The 27527-nt window shown below is 34.0% G+C and overlaps 3 protein-coding genes across 5 annotated transcripts in view; 1 reads left to right on the top strand and 2 right to left on the bottom strand.

The window, feature by feature from the left end:
* Window positions 1-7670, top strand: part of LOC132707098 (lachesin) — a 325155-nt gene extending 317485 nt beyond the window's left edge. For both annotated transcript variants that reach the window (XM_060678778.1, XM_060678777.1), the window contains exon 10: window positions 1591-7670. In XM_060678778.1, coding sequence (XP_060534761.1) covers window positions 1591-1679 — 89 coding nt within the window. In that variant the 3' untranslated portion in view covers window positions 1680-7670. The remainder of the gene's footprint in view (window positions 1-1590) is intronic.
* A 1238-nt stretch (window positions 7671-8908) lies between these two features.
* Window positions 8909-10454, bottom strand: LOC132707375 (DNA-directed RNA polymerase II subunit RPB3). The gene is made up of 5 exons (XM_060679209.1): window positions 10172-10454; window positions 9999-10121; window positions 9772-9943; window positions 9330-9717; window positions 8909-9263 (listed from the first exon to the last, which is right to left on the bottom strand). The coding sequence occupies exons 1-5, from the start codon at window positions 10279-10281 to the stop codon at window positions 9082-9084; spliced, it is 975 nt and encodes a 324-aa protein (XP_060535192.1). The 5' UTR covers window positions 10282-10454; the 3' UTR covers window positions 8909-9081.
* A 381-nt stretch (window positions 10455-10835) lies between these two features.
* On the bottom strand, window positions 10836-21131 carry LOC132707374 (UDP-glycosyltransferase UGT5-like). 2 transcript variants are annotated; one of them, XM_060679208.1, is made up of 3 exons: window positions 20315-21131; window positions 12549-12991; window positions 10836-11290 (listed from the first exon to the last, which is right to left on the bottom strand). In XM_060679208.1, the coding sequence occupies exons 1-3, from the start codon at window positions 21116-21118 to the stop codon at window positions 10966-10968; spliced, it is 1572 nt and encodes a 523-aa protein (XP_060535191.1). In that variant the 5' UTR covers window positions 21119-21131; the 3' UTR covers window positions 10836-10965. The 2 variants fall into 2 exon arrangements, with proteins under 2 accessions (XP_060535191.1, XP_060535190.1); XM_060679207.1 differs by lacking the exon at window positions 20315-21131 and adding an exon at window positions 16526-17393.
* Between the last annotated feature and the right edge of the window lie 6396 nt (window positions 21132-27527).

Raw genomic sequence — 27527 nt, 5'->3', positions numbered from 1 at the left:
TGAACTGCAACTAAATAATTTAATGTATGGAAGGTGGAAGTATCCTTACACCATTAGTGTTTAATATCTACGTCGAAATGATATTGCATCTTGCTTTGGATAATAAAGTTCAGGAAAGTAAGGAAAAAGTTTAGATATCTTGCAATTGTGACGAAATATGAATTTGTATGATCAAAACCACATTTTCTAAACTTAAAACTATCCTTCTTCAAAAATCAAGTGCCTACATGAGACTGGTCTTACTACATGGGACAGAAACGTGGCCAATAAAGAAAAAATGTCTTAACCGGATGGAGGCTAAACTACTACGGCAGAGAAGGGGGAAAATCTGCTAGACTTTTGTTTTTATTATAATACTTATAATACTACATTATAATACTAAGCCTACCAATACTAAGACCACTGAGTTTTGCGGTTCAATCACGATTTACAGGTCTCATTAAGAAACAGAGCACAGAACTGTCCCCGAAGCGTACTATACGAGCCCGAACAACTAATTGTTCGGACGATGTACGAAATAATAAGAAAATATATTTATACTTATTTTAAATTGATTTTTTTTGCTTTTTCGATTGAAATTTGAAATCACGCACTTATTTTTATACCAAAAAGAGCAATCGTAATGAATTATTTTTTTATTTCACATAAATTACATAACAAAATATCAAAAACATACCGAATTTGCTGACAAATAAATATTCGGACGCATTTAAATCTTTTACTTTAAATCGAACATTAATAAGAAGTAACATCAGCTTTCGCGGCAATAACAGTTTTATGCGTTTTGGCATGAAAGTGTTCCAAATTTCGGTGATTTTTGCCTTTAATGCTGGAACTGTACGCTGAGGATTGTTACGCAAAGTCTTTTTTATCCGATGACATAAAGTTTCAATAATATTCAAGTCGGGGCTACTTGATGGCCACGATAAAACTTTCATATTATGGTCCCCAAACCACTTTTTTGTTGTTTCATTTCGAAAAGTTCGTTCTATTGATGGAATCAAACTTCTTGATAAAATTTGTTGGTATTTTTCTGCATTTACAGTACCATCCTTGTTGTAGTTGCCAACCCGTTTACGACTCATACACCCCCATATCATGGGGAAATTTTACCGTGCGCTTTAGACAATCTTTGTGAAAGGCTTCTGGTTTTGTACGAATCCGAAAATCGCCTACACACACATCAAATTTTGATTCATCGCTGAAGATAACGTCACTCCACGTTTCCGTTGTCCAGGATATTTTGCAAACGTTTTTCTTCTGAATAGACGTTAATAATAATTTTTCCTTTGCATTTAACAAAAGTAGACTACTCATTTATAAAATAACGGCCCTAGAGTAGAAACCTGAGGTACCCCGGATAGCGTACAACTCGTATGTCAAATTAAAACTTCCGTTTTAATTTATCACGACGAGTGACCATTTGAACGAAAACTCGAAACGCCGCAATCTGATAAACTAAAAACAAGCGCTACATCATCGTAATAACGGCGTACGCCGAGGCCGGCCGCCAGGCGGCGTCCGTCGCTTCAAAACAGTATTGCAAAGTTCGCAAAAGTTTGTAACACTATAAAAATGTTTTTGTTTCAGGCTGCGTCAGCGTCGCCAGATGGTGGCTTCCACAATTGGCAGCTGCGATCCTTCATTGTTTTTCCGCCGGCCCGTTTAACCTTTTGTAAAATCGATGGAACACCAACAGTAACGTTGTTATTAGACTAGTCATTATGATATAGACTGAATAAATTTCGGGCTCAATTAAGTTTTACTACCGTAAAAAATAATAATAACCTGTCGTTTTGATATCCATGTGACCGTTCATTTCAACGTTTAGAGATTGCTTTTAATAGTCGAAGCTGGATTTATATGTACAGGGTGGCCCGTTTACTATCAGAGAACCTATATGAAATATCAAAAAACTTAGAGATAAAAGTCGTGCTTTCATTTTTGTAGACTTGTTTTAAATACAACATTTTGTATATTATGGCATTTTTGAAATCCACTGAACATTCAGACATATTTCATATACAATTAAGTACTTGTACGAACTTCAAAGGGTGAATCTCCGACTAATATTGAAATTCAACGTTTTCATTGTCAAGTTGGTGTCAAGTTTTCTGTTATTAGCGGACTGCGTTTTTTTTTTAAATCCAGTGTTTGGAGAATTTCCTCACTCTCCGGCGTAGTTTGGAGCAAATCAACAATGCTCTCTAAATAATGCTTGCAGCTTAATACAGGCAAGTGCAATGCAGCGTTTACCGCCATGGGTGTAGCTTTTTGTGACCGGAGTAATATTCGAAATTATCCTTTGTTCTCATGTTAACATGCTTCAAAAAACTATGCGTACGATAAGCTGTGCTAGAAACTTTAACAATACGGAATTAATAAAAAATATGACATAACTCATAGGACAAGTCATAGTTGCATAGTTGCGTAGTTACAATTGTCACATTAATAGCCTGGAAAAACATCTGCGGTTTCTAAACTATGTAATGTATAAAAATAGATGGAACACCAACAGTAACGTTTGATATTAGCCCCTAAATGCACATAAAATACAAAAAAAATCCGTAATTTTTTTGGCAAATGTGCTTATTTTAACTAATTTAGGCAAAAAAAAATATTTTAATTGTGTATGGTAAATTTTAAAAAAGGGTACCACGTCGCACTCGCTGCTTTCCTGATTTTTGGCCCGTTCTGCCTTTTCTTGAACAACATACTGCCCAAATAAATTATTTCAAAATTTTTAAATTTAACCTTCCTGATAACAAATACTCCTTCCAATGGCAAATTCTTCCAAAAATGGAACAACACGTGTTCGCAAAATATTTGTATAACGAACGGCTGTCAGATTTTCGTTAACATTGAATCCAAAGCGACCTTGCCGATTTTAATACACTACAACATGATAATAAATAACTGTTTCTGTTAAATATTCCGGAACAGTGAATTCTCGCTTCATCGCACCAAACAATACACAATGGAAATTTATTGTTCTGATTGCATTTTCCGATAAATCTGTTGCAAAACTGTATTCTTTTGCAGACATACCCTCCACGTCATTGGTGGACTTTTCTGGTAAGGTACAGCTGAAATTCATGTTTTCTTAATGTAATCAAAACTTTAGTTTTTTTAGCATTTGTTGTGTCAATACTTCTCATACTTATCAAACTCTTGGCTGGATCCTTCGGCAGTGCGTTTTACCAGAAACCGAAACTCAATTTTACGTAATTGACGCGCGTTTCGCCAACCAAGTTGGCATCTTCAGGATTAAGATTAAAACTCCCATACTTGTCTAATTATTCCTTATTAAGTGGTTTAACTGGTCATAAATATTCGCTTCTTTGATTATTGCCGCTCTGAATATGTATTATCATATCTAAAATAATGTCCTTAACTGATTTACTACTCAACATAAACAAAAAGTGCCCTACATCACAGATACCAACAAATATCTGACACGGGCATTTTTTAAAAACCATAGAACACTATGATTACTATATAAAATAAGAAAGTTGTTTGCAAAAGGGTCGAAAATTGAAAAACGCCCTATATCTTGCGTGGTAGTGAAGATATCATCATGCGGTTTTAACAATTATTTGTGTTTCAAAAATCGAGCCCCTTGCCGATTTTGCTCTATCTAGTTCAGAAATAGGTTTTTCCTGTCGAGACCTCCCTGTACAGGCTGGCTCGTTAATTGTCTCATAAAATATAAAAGTATCAAACAACTTAGAGATAAAAGTTGTACTTTCTTTCAACTGACAATTGTCTTGTTTTAAATAGAACATTCTGTATTTTATGATATTTTTGAAATCCTCGCATATTTCATAAGCAGAGCGTTAATTAAATACTTTAAAGAGTGAATCTTAATTATTTTCATAATTCAATATTTTCTGACATTTTTCCGTTTTATGCTGATGATGTTTTTTTTTAATCCAGTATTTAGAGATTTTTCTCACTCTCCTACGTAGTTTGGAGCAAATCAATAATCGGTTGTTAAATAATGCTTGCCATAATACAGCCAAGTGCGATGCAGTGTCTTTTACCGCCATGGGTGTAGTTTTTTGTGACTTGGTAGTAATATTCGACTCGAAACTATCCTGGCTCTGGATTTATTTGACGTTGCACTAGAGATTTTAGCAATACAGAAGTAATAAAAATATAACTAATAGTTAGAATATGCATCATTAATTTGGTCTCCTGGACGCAACTGTCACATCAATAGCCCGGAATAATATTATGATTGCTTATGTGTCTCATAGTGATCGGTCATGATTGCCTTTATTTAATGACTATTTAAAATTTTGTTACTACAACTTGCTTGATTGTATGTATAACATAGACCACAAACTCTAGACATAGTAACACATTCTTTCTGCCCAAACCAAGAAATATTTTAAAATTTTCACCTACTTTTTCAATGTGCTCCAAATACATTGCTCGACTTGACTTTGAATAATTGACTGTAATTATAAATTTCAGCCTTTTCTTCTTATTTTGTTCTTTCTCATTAGAATTGTGTTAGCTTAGGTTTCGTGCTGTAATTATTCTATTGTTCAAAAACGTGGCAATTTTTAAAATAGAGGGTGATATTTTTGTGAAATTGCTGCTGCTACTCTACTACTGTTTTGCGCAAAAAATTTTGAGAGGTTAGCACCCCGTATATTTGAGACTGATTTTCTTTTACTGCAATGGTTTCTATTGATGGTTCAAAAATAAATAAATACAGGGTGATCATCTTTCAAATATAATTTTTTAGTATTTGACTTTTAAAACAGTTGTTAAATTGGTGGAGCACCAACACTTGTTTGTTATTAGACTAGATAGTTATTATGACATGGTCCGAATAAATTTTGAGTTCAATTAAGTTTTACGACCGTTGAAAATAATAGTATAATAAAAATGGGCAGTCATTTATTACGCGAACCCGTCGTTTTGATATTTATTAATTTTAACGTCTAGAATTTCATTTGGGTTTCGGCAAACTGGATTCATAATGTTCAGTACCGGGTAACCCGTTTTGTTACAAAAAAAATTTTATTTGTTTTTTTGATAATATTTGTGTTCAGTAATGTGGTAATTAATATTAAGGCTAATTTATAACAACAGGCATATTTCGAATCAAAGAACTAAGAAATTCGCACTCACAGTTCAACTTTAATCGAATAAACATAAAATCGATATCGTTTTTGACCAATCCTGTAAATCTATACATTAAATAACTTTTAGATTCCAGGGTTGCCAAATCTATCGACATTCGTGTTAAGTTCGGGTGGTTTAGTAGTAGCATTTTTGTATGCAAGATCTCATCTAGAGATACTATGAGTACAGTTTTTATAGAATGATGCTCAAATGGGCGATATTTTGAAGCTGTTTTAAGTTCTTTACCGTGTGATTAAATGGGAACTACCCAACTTATAAGCTAATGTATACGTATTATCGATACATATCTGACGGAAGTAGTAGGTAAATATATATGCGAATAACTCTGAAACTACCACAGTTCGCTCAATTTACAATCAGATACTATAAATTACAAAATGTATACCATCAATCAACATATGTCAATTCTGTCAAGCTGCATCATGCAAACTAAAGTAAGAAAAATAATTTTATTTAGGAATCATTATTTAGGTTAATGTTAAATAGGAAATTATTAATTATTTACTTATATTGCCATATTACATTATTAAATAACATTTTCTACATATCTGTCAAATCGAATCTAATCCAATGTTTACGGTTTCGGGTCTGCTTTATAGCAAGATTGCCGGCTCTAACAAGAACATACAGCAACATGGTTATCTTATCATATATTTTATTATATTTTTAGATTCACTGCTTTCTCCACAGGAAGCTGAAATTTCAGTTGTAGTTTAAGAAAGCTCCGCATAATTAGACTTATCCAGATAAATGTATTCTATGGCGTACGGGGTCGCTTAAAATTAACGATCCTGAAAATCGTCAAAACTTAATTTTTTCAAATATTATTTAAAATTCCGCAAGATAATTAATTTCTACCTTAATATTTTTAATTTCCCTAAAATTCACTTTTCACAAGATGCGATCTTTCAGGCAAGTTACCTCAAAACAGAGCAGCTGTTCTGCTGGCATGTTTTTGAAGAACGTTCAGGTCGCTCAACTGCCTAGAGCGAGAGGACACTAAATGCCAATATTCCAAAGCCTTAAGGTAAATGATAAACAATAATAAGATAAAATCACGAACATGTCACTAAATATATTTCATAGTTCAGCATTTTTTACGTGAAAACCTATACTTTTCTGCGGTGCGCCCCTGGTATATTTTAAAATAAAAAATGAGCCTTCGGTTGTACTTAGAAACTTCTTGATCGCATATACGCACCTGCGACCCTTATCGCGGAAAACAATTAAAATGCGTGGCAAAAATGTAGAGCCGTAACTGCTACCAAGTAGTCATTGGTAATATTTTGTATCATTTTTATGTGTATATATATTAATTTTCATTCATTTATTTTTCCATTTCCGTAACTATTTAACCATGAATCTTGACACTTTAACACTCTGTAGGCATAAAAGGTTCGCGAGCCCAAAGGAACTTAAAATTTATGAAAAATATGTCCCTAAAATCATGATACCGAATTGTGAAACCCCTGTATTACTCTAAAACGGCTTCAAGAGCTACAACTACGAAATATGTCGTTTAAAGATTGTCGTTTAAAAATCTATATATACAGAGTTTACAATCTTACGTCAGATTAAGTATACCGGGTGTCAACGAAATTATTAGTCGAGCGATAACTAAAAAAATGTGTAAATTTCAAATTCAGCGATATAATATATAAATACAGTACGGCTATATTTGGACGTTGTATATTTTTTCGTTTTTGTATTCTACCGGTAAATTCAAGTAGAACATGTTCTTTTTATCGTCTTCGATAGTTCTAATAGTTTTGGAGATAATAGGGTAATACTTACAGTTAATTTAAATAATAAAAAGCATATTTTAAAAAAAGAAAAAGACAGATAGAACACACATTTGGTTATTTATAAAAAATAGTCTTATTTTATTAAAACGTTTTTTTCCTATTTAAATTGTCTAAGGAAAATTGAAATTTTTGAACCCTATTATTATCTCCAATAGTTATGGTTAGTTACAAAAATGGAAAGTACACAGGGTTTTTCATTTAGAATAAGAAAGTTGATCTTACTTATTATAAATTCATAAGTGCTATTCAAAATGTAGCCCAACTTTATTTATATAACATCTTCAATTTTTTTTAAATTTCGTTGGCTCCTGTAGGTCTTAACTGATCTAAACATAAATAACAAATGTAAATCGGAAATATTATCAATAACTATGAGCAAGAGCATGTGAAAAATGTCGGATACTTCTCGGTGTTGTAAAAAAAACAGAAAAACATGTCAACGAATAGCCAGATAATGAAATTCCTATAAATGGACTTTGTAATTATTATTGTAAAGTTGTAAACTAGAAAGGTTAAGCTAAAAATATCAATAACGGTGTTAATGTTTAGGCAAAACATATTATAACAAACCTGTACATAAATTAGAAATTATTGTAAAGTACGCTTTCGAATAATTTCTGCCTAATTTCATGTGATACCTTTATGTTTTTTCTTTCTGGATGTATATTGTAAACTTATTGCGCTTAGCGTATCTGTCTGATTCAATAAAACATTATTAAGCTAAATCGTTGTTTTACTCGAACCCATTCTCAATCTGCGACAAATTACCATTAACAAAATTTAACGTACATTTTAGTATGGAAGATGCGTATATTTTTAACGGGCTCTAAACTACTAATTTTTGGGTTTCTAAGTACCAATTACATGTAATATCGTAAATGTCAATTTCCATACCTTACACATGCATTTCTCAACTGAACCTTTCTTCATCTAAAAGCATTGCGACCTCGAAAAGTTCTTCACGTACGTTGAACACTCAAATAAGGTAAAACGTGAATGTTGAAAACACCTCCAACAGCCAAAATCACAATTTGACAACTGTCAGTACGCATTTGTATTCTGTTTTAGGTACGTGATGTCCAAAGCCTACTTGTTTAAAGTCGTTAAGACTGTATTTAGAATGCGATATAATATACATATACAATAAAAATTTGTGCTCTTCCATATAAAACAACGAAAACATCACTTAAGGGGAAATTATTTTATACTCCAACATGTCGCTTGAATTTTATTAAGAATTCTACACAAAATTTTAAATAATTTAAGTTAATAATCGCCCATATCCTGGTACGTTTCACAAACAAATTAATCAATAATATTTTCAGAAAATCTTAACATGTACTACGACACTGTATACAAATACGTGTTTTGTTTTCATAGTTTGGGTGCAGGCGCTGGACAGAAGGTATAAATCTACAATTGTCTTCTGAGCAACCACAGTCACAGAACAGAAGAATGTAAGTTTTTTGTTCCAGAAAAACAACAATAAAATTGTAAAGTAGCTCATCAACTCCAAAGTCTTTCAAGTGGCTCGGATCCGTGGGAAACGAAACTGACGTGGTAAAGCGACGCTTCCCGCACGCTAGATCGGTGCGTAATTAGGTATTTTATAGACGGGAGTAGAAAAAACAATTAACCAAATTCTTTAATTGTTAACAATGGACATTTGACAATTTCGAGTTTAGTTGATTCCCATTTTTTGTTGTGTTTGCTTTTTAAGAAAATTGTTTGTTGAATAATTTGTTTACAACTAACGTCCATTATATGCAGTAAAGTTATGAAAGTATTATTAAAGAAAATGAAACTAACTTTGCCTAACCTTAAAGTAGAGATATCGCGGAGGCAGTGAGGGTCATCATTCAACTTGTACTTTTTCTAATCTTTATTCTAAAATAATTAGTTACAGAAATGTAAAAACTATGAAATTTTAAATTTGCTATAATTTACAAAAAAAAAATAAGACGGCTCTTATTACGTATTACGTGGAATCCCAATTTGTGAAACATCAGAAACATTTCCAAGGACATAAATCAAAACCAGAAACACTTTTCAGAATTACATTTGCTTACTCTATACTCTATATAATATAAAATATAAAAAGGACAAAATGTATGACTCAAGCAATAGCAAGTGCATCATTTTGTAGCTCATGGCTGAGCTGGGTTTGCAAATTCGACAGTTTCTCTTTTAACATTGCTACGCCCATAATAACAATGTTTTCCGGTCTTAATTGACCTGCAGCTTCGACATTGTAGTAAAATTTATTTGGTTTCAACTCCCAGTTATATGGTGCTTCATCTGAAAAATAAAAAGGGTTGAAAAACAATACCTCACAATTTTAAAGGCTGAATTCGATTAACTCACATTGATCTTCATCCAGTTCTGTGTATTCACTTTTCGGCCACTCATCTGGCTTTGGAAACAATGTGTGCCTCATTGCATTGTCCGGGTCATATTCGAAAGCTACTCCACAAGTGGGATTCCACTTTGCGTGTTCTTTTCCAAACCCCTTCTTTGCGTAGGCCCTAATTTTCAATTCCTGCCCTTTTCTCAGTTTTACAATAAGAATTTCGTCGGTCTCCCCATATTCGGAAGACTCGTCATCTCTATGTTTGGAAGTAGCCGGAATTACACGCGGGTCACTCGATTTTAGATCCGCTGTTGTTACATGGCGGGTCTGATCATCTATACATTTAACATCTAAAGTAAATTCTACACTACATTCCTGGCAAAAGTCTGTACAAATACAGTCCTAGAACGAAGTCGTTTAGTCTATAATAAATAACGGATGCTATTAACCACTTACCCTAGGATACTGCAACCTCTGAACAACTTCATCAGATATCAGTGGAATGAGTCCTATTCGGTGGGCTAAAAATTCATCGCTCAAAACTGTAGAGTTGGCTTCAAGTTTCACCCAATCAATGGCTAAAGTTGGAGTTTCGGCTATCAGAACTCGGCGAATACTGTTTGCCACGCTTTAAGAAAAGAATGATTTGAAATTAATGTTAAAAATAGAACCTACCCGGTTACCTTAAATCCGTATCTTCCACATAAAATTTTACATTGTCGTCTGTAAGATCGGTAATATGAACAGACGGTTGATTGGCATACGGCATTGTGTTAACTTTACAAATAGAAACAACTTCAAAAGTACTGTAAACAAACCATAGAAGCGCCAATGAAATCCACTCAACAGCACAGACCTAATTGCACCAAAGATCACAGGCCACTTTTTCTTCTTCGTTTCATTCAACATGGGCCCGTTAATCAGGATACTCGGAAATGTCCTATTGTGCCGAGGCCATTCAACCATCGGAAAATTTATTTTTAAAAAGCAAGTTATCTGTCCAACCTATGTACCAGGTTTAACTAATTTTTGAACTGTGTTCATTAACATAAAATAATCAAAATCGTTTCTCCCGCATATTACTGTAACTATCGTTTTTTGCTTGCTATCGTCTTAAGATAAAACAAAACTACCTATGACTAATTTAAGGTTAACTTCATACCAGTCACAGACGAAGAATATTGAAATCACTTAGCTCTGCAGCACGAACTGTAAACCACCATCCATGATTTATTAATGTTAGATTACAGCGAGCTGTGACATCACCTATTTCCTTCGAAAAAAATATATCGGTTTCTCGCATGGGCTAATGCCAAAATCTTTGGTACTCAGTTATGATTTACTGCTTAGGGACGAGTGCAGTTATCACGACGCAATTATCCTTATTTGTTAGTCGTCCTTGGTTATTTTTTTCGCGTAACGCGTTATTTAACAGTTTTGATCAGTTATTTTCTATGTATGAAATAAAGCACCGCAACTTAGATTTGTAAATAAATATATTCCATTATACAGTCGTATAAACAACCCCACAAAATGAGGCCTTAAAAGTTATTATAATAGATTTAGTATAATATTGAGATATCTACATAGAAAATAATGTATGAGCGCTTATATAAAAATAAATAATTAAATAAATAAACAACCTAATTCTCATTGGTGTTTCTTTTCAGTCTCAGAGAGCGTCCTTTTGAAAATTAACCTGTATACTAATCCAATTAACGGATATATCGCGTTCCTGAAGAGCAATCTGTAGATCCTTCTGCATATGTGGTATAGTACCACAACGGCTAAGATCAACGTCGCGTACACGTCGAGCATATAGTACTGGTAAAACGGCATTCCGACAGCGCCATATTTTAAATGCTCGGCGCCCTTATGCCTGAGCACGTACTCGATCCACCATATCGCTTTGTCTATAGGTTTCATAGGCTCGTCCAAGAATATCGAAGAAATGTGTTCCATATTTTCTTTGTATCTGAAAATTCAATAATTTTAATTTAATGCGTTTCAAGTCAATATTTTTTAATTGAAAATTTATAAACAAACCTCTTTTACCAAGTTGTGACGTCACTGACTTAAAACAAAGATCTACCATGATACGCTCTTAACGTGATATTCATTTTGAATTATTATGAATACAGGGATACTGTATTTTTGAGTTGTAAAGTATGAACCAATGAAACTTTTTATGCGTTGACAGCCAATATTCACAAAATAAAAATAACTAAAACTAAAAGTACCTAAGTAAATAGAGACAGTTATTTTTACTAAATGCATCTAGCTACCATCGGAAAAATACAATGATTAAAAGTTGGTGCAAACTATAGCAACAATTTTCATTTGCGATCTTTAGATTTTGGTTTTTGAATAGTTGGGGGAATAAATCAAAAAATGTCATAATAAAAATAATAAAAAATGCGTTTTAGGATGCGCTTGTCCCATTTCGATTTCAGAAACAGAAGTGAGGAGTAGAAGGAGAGTAAGAATAGAATAAAAAAGGAAAATGTGAAACCCTAAAACAAAAATAAGGAGCATAGCAGCTGTTTTTGTTTTTGGGTGTATTTCAAGGTCTAAGCGATATTCATGTAGTCGTTAAAGCCTTAATAGATTCTCACGAAACTGTTTCTGCAGAAAGACTGGACGAAATGTAATTCTGTCAGCGTTCTCTGGATACATTTTTAAAAAGACTCTTAAACTCAGTCATCTACCAATGGAATAGAAAATAGGAAAGTTTTGGCAGAAAGCTTCATCTTCACTGGGATAGTCGTCATGAACAGAGGTAGTCGAGAGCCCTAATATAGGGCCCTCAACGTCGTAGAATCATAATTGAGCTCTCAGCGTCCCTATGAACACTAATGGGAACCCTGGCATCTAAAAAGTATGTTGACTGTTGTCCACGACAGCTCATGTAAGCTGTGTTTAAAAGAGCAAGAAACTCGCATTCTTCTTCTTAAGCAACAACAGACAATCAACGATACGAAGGGCTCAATTCATTGAATCCACGGTACTAAATTTCCGATGAAAGGGTAATGTATTTCCTCTTCTAAGCGAGGGAGACGTAACGAATGGAAGCTCGCTCGAAATGAAGCCAGGCAACGGGGGATAGGTATACGCTGCCATAAGGATGGGTAAGATGGACCTTAATATTAGAGAACTGCCTTAAAACTGTAAACTACTCAGAAGATACTATATAACACTACATCCTCTTCTATAAAATTAAAACTAACGCTTACTTTGGATTGCCTAATATCTTCTTAATTTTGGAGGATATTTCCTCTTTCGTAGACGTGTGTGGAAGTGCAGTTTCCGCAACGCCTAGGCTCGTCAGTCGATGAGCATTGTATTTCTGGTCCGAATAGAACGGCACCACCAACAGGGGCACTTGATAATATACGGCCTCCTCGATCGACTGCAGTCCTCCCTGAGTCACGAAGAGTTTGACTTTGGGATGAGCCAACACATCTTGCTGCGGGAACCACTTCCGGATGTGGACATTTGACGATATGTTTTGCGGGAGCTCGTCGCCGTCGTATTTCCACAGCACCGTGTACGGCAATTGTTGGATCGCGTGGAGGACCACGTCGACGATCCTTTTGGGTATCTCAGCAGTTCGCACGTTCGTCCCGAAACTGAAGTAGATGACTTGGTCAGAAGAGTTTAGTATTGCTTCCAGGTCCTGAAATAAACAAGATTGCTTTCGAAAAATCGTGGCTTTTCATTTATCCTCAATAATTTAACCACAAAAACGGAAAGTTTTAGGATGTGTTAGATTTTTTGCCCATAAACGACACACCCTGTGTATAATTCGAACAATGTTCGAAATAGAGGTTATAGCCCTGGATCTCCCATGTTTCCTGGCATATGATTTTTTCCACTAGAGTAAGTGGTTTTCAAGAATGTACTTGTTGTCTGAAACCACGCAGTACGTGGTTAATGGTAAATGATGTCATCGCATCTAGATTGAGGGCGATGAATGGTGATTTTAATTTGGATTTTTGAAGATATCTCGAACAGCGTATGCGTTAGACGAAAATCCTAAATACAAAAATTGCAGCTCTTAGTAGGGCCTATAATCGTGTTTGGTCCGGTTAGGAATTTATTCCCGAAAAGTACAATTTTCACAGTCTTTTAGATTTTTGTCCATAATTAAATGGAATTTATAGCTAAGGATCTCTAGCATTTCTTTTTGAAAAAATCAGGTTTTTCTGTAAGCCAAAATAATAAAAGAAAAATTTTCATTTTTTTTTTAATATTTGGTGACATTTGATTGTGCTCAATTTATACTGTTTAGGTATCACTACGGGCAATTTTTTCCTAGCTAAATTTGAATACGATTGCAACATATTTGAGTCACCTATGACAGAATATCCTGAACACCCTGCACAATATGTGAAAACCTAAAATACAAAAGTTTTAGCAGTCCATACGGACCCTATGGTCGCGTAAAAGAAAATTGCAGCTAAACCACAGCCTTCTAGTTATGGTCAATTATCGTAATAAGTAAATTACCGACGCACTCTGTATATTTGTACCGTCGTTCGAAAGTACGACAAATTTTTAAAAATACAAACCAAAAAATATTTTTCTTATATATAATACTTTTTCTAACAATAATCGACTTTATAATTGCGTTTTAACGCGTCTAATTTTCCATTTTTTTTAATGTTGGTGTCTGTATTTATATAAGATTTGGATAATTATAGTGCCCATAATTATATACCTACTTTATTTCTTTCAGCGTGGGTTTCTTTCGATATTGCTAAATATAATTTCTGTAACTGAAAAAAAAATTAACCCACTATTATGATTTAAAATTTTGTGACAAAAATAACGCAAGCAAACGAAAATGACAGCATGCAAAGAAATTAGTTTTTATTTTTAAGTAAAAACGATGCGACGGACTAACAAATCAAATCTGTTCACAAATGAATGCAAATGTAATTTTTTCGTGCCACTGACTATGAACAATGAACATTTTGGTTAATTAGTCCGCCGCTGCGCTGGTTAAATTTAGAACTTTTTTTTGTGAAAAATAAAATAATCCATGTGAAAAAACAAATCTCCTATTTAGTTACCACATAGTATTATTCAGAAAAAAAATTAGAAGACTCTTATTTAAATTTATTTTATTTATTTCAATTTACGTACTTCGTATTCGAAATTTGATTTTTTGAAATATTTTGATAAAACAGATCAATTACTTAAGTAAGAAATAATAACGATAATAATTCTCTGCATGCTGTCATTTTAACGATATTGTAATGACCATGCAGAAAGAGGTTTTGATTTTTAAATTTCTTGATTTTTTCAATACAATACTTTGGTTTTGAAAAAAATCAAGAAATTAAATTTCTTTAGAAATGATTGGAGATTGTAAGAATAATTTTTATTTTAATAGAAATCAGTGGCTTATCAATGTCTACCAAAAGAGATAGGCGAAATTCCATACGCCCGTCACTGGTGAATTTAAAAAAAATGTGGTTGTTTATATTTGAAAACTTTCCCACCTTGTATCTTTAAAATTAGAAAACACCCTGTATATACAAAGATATTTAATAAAATAGGTTCCGGAAAAAAAGACAATGGGTGCTTGGACGCCCTTTATAATACGCGGCTGCAAAACTCCCATTTAATAGATTAGCAATTTAATTGTTGTGCAGCAGTTTTTCTTTAAAAAAAAGTTAAGAGTGCTTTCGAAAATAGCTAAACACGTATTTTTTCGGCAAGTTATAAGAGAGATAGGATTCGAATTATATTAAGTAATCTCTCACGAGAATGTAACACAATAATTTTTTTGGTATATTACCTATACATATAAGACAGTCCAAAAATGTATAGGGTGATTCATACTAAATGTTAGATTTATGTGGTATATAATAGCATTTTTCGCAACTGAATTGCTTTCTACCTATTTTATAAAGTTGTGGTGCTTCACGAAAAATTAACACATTTGTTTATTTTTTGTTCACACGGCTCCAATAAAATGTTTACGAACATCCATCTTTGAAATCTGATATTTCACCCTATATTCTAATTTTATTCTGGGGAGCAATTAAAAACCCTTTGACAAAATGTTCAATTTGAATTCGATTTACAATTGTATTCATGGTCATTACGTATACAGTGTGAGTTTTATTTTATGTTTAGTATAGTTGTACTTCGAACCGTTTTCAGTTTTTCAAGATTTGATAGCAATCACTAGATATCAAAACACAATAATTTTAGGAAATTTTGTCATGTCATTTTTGAAATAAGAAAAAAACGTAGTATTTTTAATGGAAATCTTATTAAATTTTATCTCTATTATTATTGCAATTTTAACAGTATAACACATGATTCATTTAAAACATTGTCAGCATGTTTAGTTGAATAGGTTGTTACATTTCATAAAACTTACTATTAATTTTAGGATTAGCTAGCTAGGTAACAAATATGATGTTAGACACGTACATTTTTTGCAAAATCAAGAAAGAAAGATAGTTGAAAAAAAATATCCAAGATACTGCTAGTTTTTCGGCAAAGCGGCAAATTATGCGGTCAATAGAGTCGTTTTATCCTTCAAAAACCAGATTTCCAATAAATTAAAAGCCATATTTCTCACATTGTGCTAAGCACCTATCGGAAACAAATATTCCAAGTTCAAGCGCTGGACAAAGTTGAAACATTCGGTTAGGCTAAATGTAGAGATAATTTGCTCCTGTTTCAGCTAATATTTAATCAAATCCACAATAATATTGACACATCCTCAGCATTCAATCATTCTTTTAGTTAAATACTATTATATTGTCTTACTCAACAATAATATTGATTATTGATTTTTGAATTTGCTTTTATTGGTAACCCGTCTAATAGAGTCCGACGGGTGATCCTAAATTTAAATAGCCATATGTAGCAGCTTCTCATATTATGACTCCACCCATCCTTTGAAACTCGCAAGTGATCAGGTGATCTAGTAATATAAAGTTCTCTCATTTTTTTCTTATATAATGCAAAACAAATTAAATCGGTAAGTATATTTAGCTACCTCTACCTTTTTACTTCCGCAATTATTACCTCCCCAAGCTACAATACCATATGATAGTTTGAAGTTAACATGTACATAATGAAATGCCAGTAAACAACAAACCTTTGTAAATCTTATTTGTCTTCAATTAATTAACTAATTAATTGCAACCAAAAGAGCAACCGCAAATAACAAAAACATACGTACATCAGGCAATGGTTTGAGGGGCTTTAAATGCAACCCAGAAACGGGGACCAAGCTTGGTATAACCGGCTTGACGTTGTGCAATTCGAAGCTGGTATCCGCGATAACCAGGCTGACTTCTCGTCCCAATTCGCGTACATCCCTGGTATTTTCGCCGAAATGCTTCTTCGCTTGCAGGTTAACGTGGTATTCCACGTACAACCTATTGACCATCCGAAATCCAAAATTGTAAATCCAACTGATGAGTCTCTGCTTCAAATCGGAAGTCGAAGAAAACGGGAGCATAATGTCTGGATCTAACGCGGGATGTTTTTCTATTCCCAGTATGTCCGAGTTGAGAATGACCGGCGGCAGGGAAGCCAACCCCACCATGGGCACTTTGTACAAGTCTTTCAACGCGTAATAACTCGGGAAGAGGAATTCCACCAGCAACAAGTCGTACGTTCTATTGTCTCGATTCTCTATCAAAGCTTTGACGTCCGGGTGACTCAGTTGCTCGTCCGCATACCTCAACAGTCTGTGAAAGATGTCGGTATACCCGTTCGACTTCTCGGATTCGAATTTCTTGCTGTGTAGCTCGTCGCTAAGGTTTATATTATACTCTGTGAGGTTGACCAATTTCGGGTCGTTAATAGGTCTAGGGGTGTATATCGTCACCTCGTGCCCTCTGAGCGACAGCTCTTTCCAGATCGGTTGAAAGTACGACTGGTGACTGTAGCTGGGGTTCATAAAAATGCCCAAAATTCGTGCACCATTTACCGCACTGGCCAGTAGGCACGCAATTAAACAACTTGTCGCCACCATGACGGATTCGGCACTAATAAGCATCAGTTTTCGATTTCTCTTATTTATATGCGATTAGGTTTGAGGAGTGAGATAAAAATATTATTTTAAATTATACAAATTTGTCTCGACACCTGAGAGTAAGTGCCTCGATTGACCGAGCAATGTTACGTGTAATCAGTGAATTCCGTGCCTGATGAGGTTCCCGCCGTATCGCTAATCGTCGATCGCTACGTGCGTCGTGTACAATGCTATATTTTCTGCGATGTCTTCCATTGCTTATTCCATAAAACGACGTGTGTATGTAATCTTCAAATCTAATATTTTTGGTGGTTGCTTTCTCCAAGATATAGGAAGAAACGGAAGATAGTTTGCCATTCCACCAAAAGGCTAGAAGACCTTTCAAATCAGCATTTCCCATGTAAAAAATTCCATTGTTTGCTACCATACTTTCGTCCGATCAAAAACCAGCTGTGGATTTCGCGGTTAAGGTTGCACGTTCTATTTTTCAAACAGATATTTCCGGATTTTCAGCTACAGCTAACAATACATTATTTACGATTTCTTCATTGCAGCGTTTGTTTCTGGATAAAACTGTTATTTCTCCATCTATCCATCATCAAATTTAATAAAAACATGTCTTAAATGATGTATAAGTGTATAAACAAATGAAAAATTTTCATCCGATCTTTTCGGTATTGCTTTAAACTTGGCTAACATAAGGTTATGTAGAACTTGAAAATTTATTAGGTAGGCTGTGCAAAGTCATTAGTTTCAGTTATTCTTGTCATTCATTCTATCAAAAATAGGGTTCTTGGCATCAATACGAATAACTCGTCTAAATACCAAATTTTTTGTACTCTACCTCAGGATCAACTATCGACTAAGAAAAAGAATCAGATTCATTGTTTTGCTCCTTAACTTGATAAATTAACTTGCAAAACATAAACTTACTTTTCCTTTTTATTTTTGAAGCAGCAAAACCTGTAATTTCATTGTGAATTTTTCCCAAGCAAAACTGCTTTACCGTTATGCAAAGTCTAATGTTACTATGTGGGCTGGTAATCTACAGCGTCATGACCATATTTGTAAAGTAGGGAATACACTATCAGCATTCCTTCTAATAATAATATTTCTCTTTACCTTTCCTATTAAAGAATGACTGAAAGGCAGGAAATAAAAAAAAAACAAAAAGACCACCAAAATCCTTAATAATGACGCAAAATCATGGTCCTGCAATATCAAAGAGAAAGTCTAAACCAGTCTTCTTTAAGTGTGACTGCATAATCTTCACTTTCTCCGCGGCAGATCTAAACAATGTGGTGACGAATATTTTTGAGCCAAGATGTTCTTTGGCAACCAAAAGCAAGTATGGTATTAAGCACCTCTCTTTCTTTGTTCATATGTTACAGAACCGCTTGATTCATCACTCTGTTCACCCATGATATGTTTAACATTCTCCGGTAAGCCCACATTTCGAAAGCCTTGATCCCCTTACACATTGTTTCAGTGAGGGTTCATGCTGCCATAGCGTAGAATAATATGCTAAAGACATAGCAACGTAACAAGCGTATTAGGTTAACACATTTTGCATGTTCTTAAAAGATGTCCAACGCACCAACAAAACTACATTTTTATATCAGCCGAAAATGCTAGAGATAGAAATAAAAATTACAAAGGCGAAGTCTAGATAATTAAAAAAATGACCGAAGTGCTATAAGAAAATTGAAAAAAACTATGAATAGAATTCGTAGTAGTTGATAATGTTCGAAATTTAATAACCTACACAGAATATGGAAAAAAGTTAGTTATTCAATGTCAATAAACACTCGATTTAAGTCGTCGATAGAATATCCATTGTATTAAAATTAACTGCTTCTCCCTATTTGTAAAGAATATAATAGTTATTATCCGTGACCTATATTTCACAAACATTGACACAAATAAATTTTTAAGTGCGAGTATGTGATGTGTAGTAGAGTGTGTTTCGGATTATGGCGGAGTGGCCAATGGACAATAGACCTTTACATTCTATATTTATCAATTTATCATCATCATAAAACACCCTGTACAGGGATTGCTTACATTAATATAAATTTTCTTGAAAATGCAAACTTTTGGTGCAAATTGTAAAACTACACACAATTTGAAAAAGCTCCATACTAACTGAATTTGTTTTTGAGATACAGGGTGAAAGAGAAAACTTAGTCGATGAAAATCTCATAGATGTTTTTACGTTGAATTCAGTGCCGCACTCGGATTTTTTGAAAAATACGTTTTTTTATGATAAGAGCTAAACTAGTGAGAGAGCCAATATATTTTTGAAATCTGACGTTTCAAAAATTTGCTTTTCTTTTTGAATTGAATAAGGGGTTCAGACCGTAGTACAGATTTCAGTGGCGTACTCAGATTTTTTATAATGTGACAATTTTGAGATACAAAGCACATATTTATATGTATATTATTTAATAACTCGATTGTGCTTTTTATATTCTTTTTAAAAATGTATAGTGGGTAGGGAATTATTGATTGAAATTATATTTTCTTCTTCTTGCCAGTCTCGCTTGGTGTCTTTAACTTTCATGTTGTCGTTGTTAAATTATTATTAACGGCTTTAATAAAATAATGTATAATGACCCATTGATTTTGCAACTAAAAGAAACCACAAGTACGTGGTTGTTCCCAAAGTCTAGCTGTGCAAAACTGTGTAGCAAAATATCAAGTACGGGATATTTTTGGACAAGTAAGTTAGAGAACTGATTTAAAAATATACAGGATGTCCCATGTAAAAAATCAATTCAATCAATCAAGAAAAGTTACTGCATAATATACGTTTTCCAAAAACACCCTGTAGGATACCCATGTGCGGTTTTTACTATTAAGTGTTTTACGAAAATTGGACTCCAGACACTGAGATTAGTTTTCTCCTATTGAAAAGGGAGTTTTGCGTTAAAAGTGATCTTGGATTAAAAAGTTATGGTCCCCATCGATTGCATCAACCTTACTTACGTCTGGCAGAGGGTTATTCGGTTTCAAATGTATCCCAGCGACGGGCACCAAAGCAGGTAAAACCGGTTTGACGTTGTGCAAGAGAAAGCTGGTGTCGGAAATAACCAGGCTGACTTCTTCCGCTATCTCCGTTACGTCCCTAGCGTTTTCCCCGAAGTGTTTCCTAGCCTGGCCGTTGATTCGCGGTATAAAATAAACCGTGTTCATAATCTTAAATGCCCAATCGCAGACCCAACTCAAAAGTCGCTGCTTCAGCTCCGACGTGGAAGAAAACGGCAACATGACGTCTGGATCGAGCAGCGGGTTCCTGATCATTCCCAAATTTTCTAACGCGTACAAGCCGGGCGGCAGGGAAACCAGTCCCACCATCGGCACCTTGTAGACGTCTTTTAACGGGTAGTAACTGGGAAATAAGAACTCCACCAGAAGCAAATCGTACGTCCGATTGTCCACGTTTTTTATTAAATCCTTTACCGCAGGATGGCTGAGCTGCTCGTCCGCGTATCTAAACAATCGATTGATAATGTTGGTGTAGCCGTTCGAATCGGGCGAATCAAATTTCTTGCTGTGTAGCTCATCCCTTAGGTTTATGTTGTACTCGGTAAGGTTGGTCAATCTGGGATCGTTGAGGGGTTTGGGAGTGTATACCGTCACCTGGTGTCCTCTGAGCGACAGCTCTTTCCAGATCGGTTGAAAGTACGACTGGTGGCTGTGGCTGGGATTCATGAAGATACCCAAAATACGAGCCGACTCCGCCGCACTTATGATAAAGAAGCACGCCACCAAGCAAGACGAACGCTTCATGTTTGAGGGACGAATGAAGCAACACTGCCAAAGTTTGTACCACTTATATGTATTTTTCGAACTGATTGCGGTGATGGCAATATGATCGTTGGAAATTTATCTGATAATGATTGTTCAAAACGGTTACATTAAATTGATATAATTTATTATTTTGCTACGGATGGTTCCAATTATTCGATGTAGGAATTGTCTGGTCGCCAAAATATTGTTGTAGACTATTTTTTCTTTATATACGCTACCTATAGCCGACATTAAAATTGAGGGAGGGGATAGCTTCAATTTCCTGTTTATCTCCTCTCAGACGTATACGTAAAGGCAAGATAATGTGCTGTCGCAGATCATTATCAGAACATTTATGTAACAAAAATTATACAAAAATCAACGTGAACTTTACACTGGTCGTTTATTTAGACCTTATCTGGTACTTAGCTATCTTGTGAAATAATATGATGACGTTCACATCGATTTCTTCTCAGCTCACGAGAAACGAGACAGACGCAGCAGCTGAGGGTTAAACTTTTTGTTCTTTGATTTTCGATTTAATCAAAATCAGTGAAATCAGAAACAGGTTTGGCAAATCATTCAACCAATATTGACAATTGGTGCCAGAATTGTTACATCTAGCAAATTTTTGAAAATCAAAAAATTAACGCTATTAGTCAAACTTATATTAAAACCACTGTTACTATTTAGAAACTACATTTTTTAGGTTCCCGATACCGATCCCCAAACTATGCAATGTTGCCGCTTCTATATAAACCTGGCAGCATCTTGCTCAGTTTTAATATTATTTTATATTCAGGACACTTGAAGAAGTCTTAATAGTTCCGTCCTGTAAGTAAATAGAAAACAGAACTTTTTCCAAACAATTCCTGGAATAGTGCAGGCATTCCTTCCTGGCATACCATTTTAGATGGAACACACAGATTTTGTACGGGAAATTTGGAAACACGGTATAATGAGTTCTTTAAATAGCACACCCTGTATATTTTCCAGTTCCATTAAAGAAACTGGCCCAATTATCTTCAAGTTTTTCTTACCGTCTGAAATAAGAATTGATTTTCATGATTTTTACGTAATTGAATACCCTTTATTTCGAAGAAGAAGTTTCATTTTCATTTAATTTTAGTTTCTAGCTATTAATTAATTATAATAACCTAATTTAATCTAATAATAAGATGCCGTTTAAACTAAGCAAGATGTTGCGCGTTTATATAGAAGCGGCAACGCTGCATACTGAATTTACTTACCTATTTTACATTGAACATTACCCTGTCCAATTTAAAATAAATCGATAAAAACTTTAGACGGAGAAATGATGGGTTCCTGGTGAAAAAATGTCATAATTATTAAAAAAACACTAAAATTTCATTATGTAGTATACAATCGATTTTATTAACTATTTTTTATCCTAATTTGCTTTTGTGATTCTAATTTTAACCCAAAATACTGGTTTCTAACGCAAAAAATAAAACACTTTATAGAATATATGGTGGAGAATTACCTGGGACGATACCTAACGCAGTTATACTACAATATATTAAAAACACAAAAAAATCTCAATTAAGGATAAATAGTAATAGAAAATATTTTTTTTATTAGATTTCGGGTGATTATGGACTAAGAAAGGTCTTAAATTGTAATTTATTTTGAAAAATTTAGAGATCTATATTAATATATGTATTTTCTCTACACCCTGATTGCTCAAGATTTTAATTAGGCATTGTATTAATAATAAATATTTACTTTTGACAGCATGTAGATGGAATCTATCTTATCTGCGTTAAACTATTGTTAATAATAGTTCTCTCGCTTGATAAGAAGAGTTTGGAGTTTTTGTGTCGTGCAAATTATTGATAGTATACAAAAATTCAGATAGCGCAGCCAAATTATGAGTTATGACAAAATTTTTATTTATTATATATTATTCATTTCTTTTCGTTAATATTTAATGCGAAATACTTTTTGTAATTTTATTGCAAATAATAATTCATTAAATATTAACGCACGTGTTTTAAGAGCTTATTTTTAATTTACCGATTTTTGTGTTTCTATATAACAAAATACTTTGTTCAAAAGATATTTTTTAGACCTCTCGAATCGGGTACTCGTATATAAGTGTTTTAAGGTAAGAAGTTTCGGTTTTAATTTTGCCACCTTTTTGAGATTCGATATTTCCCGTGCAGTTTCGCCCCCTATAGGTCAACCTAAGAACTTAAAAATTTTATAATGTTATTTCTGTTGCTCATGTTACTAACAAGTAAGGAGAGGAGAAAATGCAAATTGCAGTTTTTGCGTTTTTTGTCTCTTTTGTATAAAGCGTGCATTTTTTTCAAATAATAGAGAATTTATTGTATTCATATAATAGGGAAGGGTGGGGCAAGGCGGTCCACTTAAGCTTTTTATTATTTTTTGTAGCTTTTAACCATCAAGTCGATTTTCTATACATTTTATTGGTATTTATAAGGTTTTCGCTTTAGGCTAAATCCATAGAATTATCCAAAAAATAACACTTTCAATAAATTAATTATGACTCGGTTATAATAATAAACCCTGGTGTTACGCAAAGGGCTAAAATTGTACAAATTACCAGAATTTATAATTATTAGAAGAAAAACTGAAAAAAAAAATTGGTTAATTTTTGAGGGGGCCTCCTTGGCCCGTGGGGGCCGCGCCCTCCCCTTATGACAGATATTTGCATTTTTTGTTCTTTTCGATGCATATAGCCTGAAAATCTCGAGGCCTTATCATTCTGGAAAACCAGACGTTTCGTGGCCTTATCAGGACATCCTGTGTACAAGACGTTTGGAGGTCAAGGTACCAGACATTAATGAGCGGTAATGATAACCGATATATCACATTTTTCAAAAATCTTATACAAAGTGCTAACTTACAAATAAATTATTTGAATTTTATTATTTCCTACCCCTCAAGGAATTTCATGTTTCACTAAATATGTCGTCCTATACTAAATGCCGTCCCAAAAAGAGAACGCCACGTAAATGTTTCGGGCAAGGTTTTTTTTGGAAAAAAATAATCCTTGCAAATCACGGTTTGTCAACGATAAAGTTATAAATACAAAACAAAAAGCTTTAAAGATTGTTGCACAAAATTATTTTACAGGGTGTTGAATTCCTTCGCCTTTTTTAATTAATGATTGTACATACCTACCTACTAAACCTAATAGTTTTTCCAATATTTTAATTCTTCTGAAGGAGCCCTAAAGCTATATTTCACATTAGCAATATTCGAAAGTCCACAAATATATTTCAACAACTGAGTAAATTGAACAACAATCGAATTTTGAACAACTAAGTATGGAATTTCCTGTTGCAGAAATTACAGAATAGACGTATATCACCATTGTCTTCAGGGTTTAATAGAACTTTCTGTTGCTTTATCTAATACTCTATATATTCATTTATTAATTTTATTAATTAATTTATTACTTCATTGTAAGTTTTTGCAAGATCTTTCAGAAAAAATAGTAATATTTACGAGGTTTGTTCAAAGTTTTATCAAAAAGTATTTATTTTTTCAACAAAATTAATGTTGCTCCCTTCAAAGTCCCCTTAGATATTAGACACTTTGCCAACGTTTTTTCCAATCCTCGAAGCACTTCTGGTAAGCACTTTCTGGTATACCCCTGAGTTCTTAATAAACCGTTCCAAACCTCCTTGCTCTCTTGGGTTTCTTGAGTTTTAGGAACAGGAAAAAGTCGCAGGGGGCCATGTCCGGTGAATGTGGTGGCTGAGGCATGACTGTGGTTTCATTTTGGCCAAAAAATTAGACACAAGCAATGATGAGTGAGCAAAATCCATGAATTGTTCCCCACGGACATTTTTTTCGTATTGCTTCTCGCAAAAGGCGCATAACTCGAAGTAATAGTCTACGTTAATCAAAGAAAACACTAAGCAAAACCTTGACTTTTGATCGAATTTGAAGTGCGTTTTTCGGTAATTGGGACGGCCAGAGTTTGGTTTCGACGTCATAACCTATGATTCGTCATGATTCGTCAGGTCGTTTAACAGCAATGCTCCTGCAACGGTTCTTTCGTTCAAAATTAAGCAGTTTCGGAACAAATTTTGCTGCTACATATCTCACCTCCAAAATATTGCCCGGCACGAGCCAATAGAGATGGCGATCTCTTCAGCCACTTCTTTAATAGTGATTCGACGATTTTTCAACACCATTTCTTTCACTTCTTTAACTCTTGCATTATTAACGCCCTGGGGCGTCCAGAGCGAGATTCGTCATTGGCCATCTTGGAAAAGCTTGTACCACTTACAAACATTTTTTTTTCTCAAAGTAGATTCGCCATATGCCCCTGTCAACATTTTTTTTTTGAAACTTGTGAATTTTCTTGTCATTTCGCAATATTTTTGGGGAAAGAAATAAAATCGACATCATTGCAAGTCCGTAATAAAAATTTTATTACAGTTAAAGTAAATCAAGTTAACTTTTTATTTTTTGTCCATTAAAATTTCAAAAAATTTGTATAAATAAATATTTTGCATTATATCCCACGCAAAGCACATATTTAAAACTAGCCGTTTGAAATCATTTTTATAGAAGATATTAACACGCAAAAAATAAAACACACTAAAAAGTAAAGAGACTTTTATTTAATTAGAACATATTTCTTAGCAATAATATTTGAGTAAGCCACTGGACTTAATAATTCTAATTTATTTGGTGGCAATGTAGTCACTTACTGCTTAGCATTATAATAACTGACGTTTTACTGCTGTACTTAAAATTAATCCAGGAATAGCATCATTAACTTGAGAAGTAAGTAAGTATACACGTCCCGAATCTAATAAAAAGATTTTCTACGAGCCCCTCTAAAATAACCACAGATCACGGGTGGTTATTTGACGTATGTCATTCCTGACGACACGTCATACGTCACTCAGTGTACGTATTAGTTAGTATTCCTTGGCAAAAATGCAGCCAAAAACTAATGGTAATAGAAGCACGCTTCAAGTAGTGGTTTGTTAGGTTTAGCGATAACTGAGCATATTTCTCTGGCAACTTGCGTTATGTCTCTAGCGTCATTTGTCTTTTTGAAAATTTTCTTTATTTGTTTATATAAACAAGTTCTCTAAGCAGTGCTTAATAGCTCTGTCGTCCATGGTACTTAAAATAATTTATCACAGTGTCGGAGAGATTCACTTATTTATACCTAATAGTATATTATGCAACAAGTGCGGTAAACGGCATTTCAATTAAAAAGTTAACCGAATGTGTTGCATACTATACTTTTTTTACGACCGTTAGTCAGTTTAATTTAATAAAAATTAATTAATAATAATTAGTGTTATGATTATGGATTTTGTTTATACCCCAACACGTTCTTATATGCGTGCTAAAATAGTATATTATGCAACAAGTGCGGTGAACGGCATTTAACTCACGAGTTTATTTGACAAGAGCGGAACGAGTGACGTAAAAAGTTTACCGAACGTGTTGCATACTATACTTTTTCTACGACCGTTAGTTTTTGGGTACATTTTCGCAAAACAGCACAAATACATTCACTGACATGACCGTCAGAATTGACAAACGTCAAAATTCAAACCGTGGGAAATATATCCGAAACATCCGATTGCTCCCAAACCCGTGCGCTAAAATCCCGGAAATGTCCGAACTGGCTCGGATCCGTGGAAAATGAAACTGACATTGAAAAGTGACGCTTCCCACACGCTAGATCGGTGTGTAATTAGGTATTTTACAGACATGAGTAGAAAAATACATTTTCATTTGCTTTAAAGTGTTTAATATTGCTTAAGTTTAACTTTATTGTATGTCTTCATAGCTAGCAGAAAAAGGTTATCAAGTCTAATATTTGGTTTTGTAAAGAAATCAGTTAGAGGTCAAGCATTGTAATTACAATTTGCCCCTAAAAATTGAATAGTGAATTTCAGCATTTCAATAACAACTGACAGAAACTCCTTAAAATACGCGCTTGTGCAACAAAATTTCTTGGATTATTTATTGACCAAAAACTCACATGGGCAACTCATTTTGATTATCTGACAGCTAAATTAAGCTCACATTGCTTTCTATTAAAAATATTAGAGACGCAGTCTGTACAGATATTTTGAATTTCTATCTCTTAGGGGGTAAGGTTTTGGGGAAACTCAAATGATTCTAGAAAAATATTTATTTTACAAAGAAAAACCATCACATCAATGCCTTATGAAGACTAACAGACTAGCATCAGCAAAAGCAAAGTATTGTAAAGAATTTTTCAGATTCAGCACATAAAGTGATTACAGTAGTGGCCCGATAACAGAGCTTTGAGGAACTCCGTATTTTCTGAATGGTAGGTCACTATATACATCACTGACCAAAACTAACCTTCCATATTGTCTCCTATCTTTTAAATTTGACTTGATTTTGCTAT

Source organism: Cylas formicarius, unplaced genomic scaffold (genome assembly GCF_029955315.1).
Source record: "Cylas formicarius isolate icCylForm1 unplaced genomic scaffold, icCylForm1.1 PGA_scaffold_9__14_contigs__length_23061073, whole genome shotgun sequence".
Taxonomy (NCBI): domain Eukaryota; kingdom Metazoa; phylum Arthropoda; class Insecta; order Coleoptera; family Brentidae; genus Cylas; species Cylas formicarius.
The sequence above is the reverse complement of the archived record's forward strand: the minus strand, read 5'-3'. Positions and strand labels throughout refer to the sequence as shown.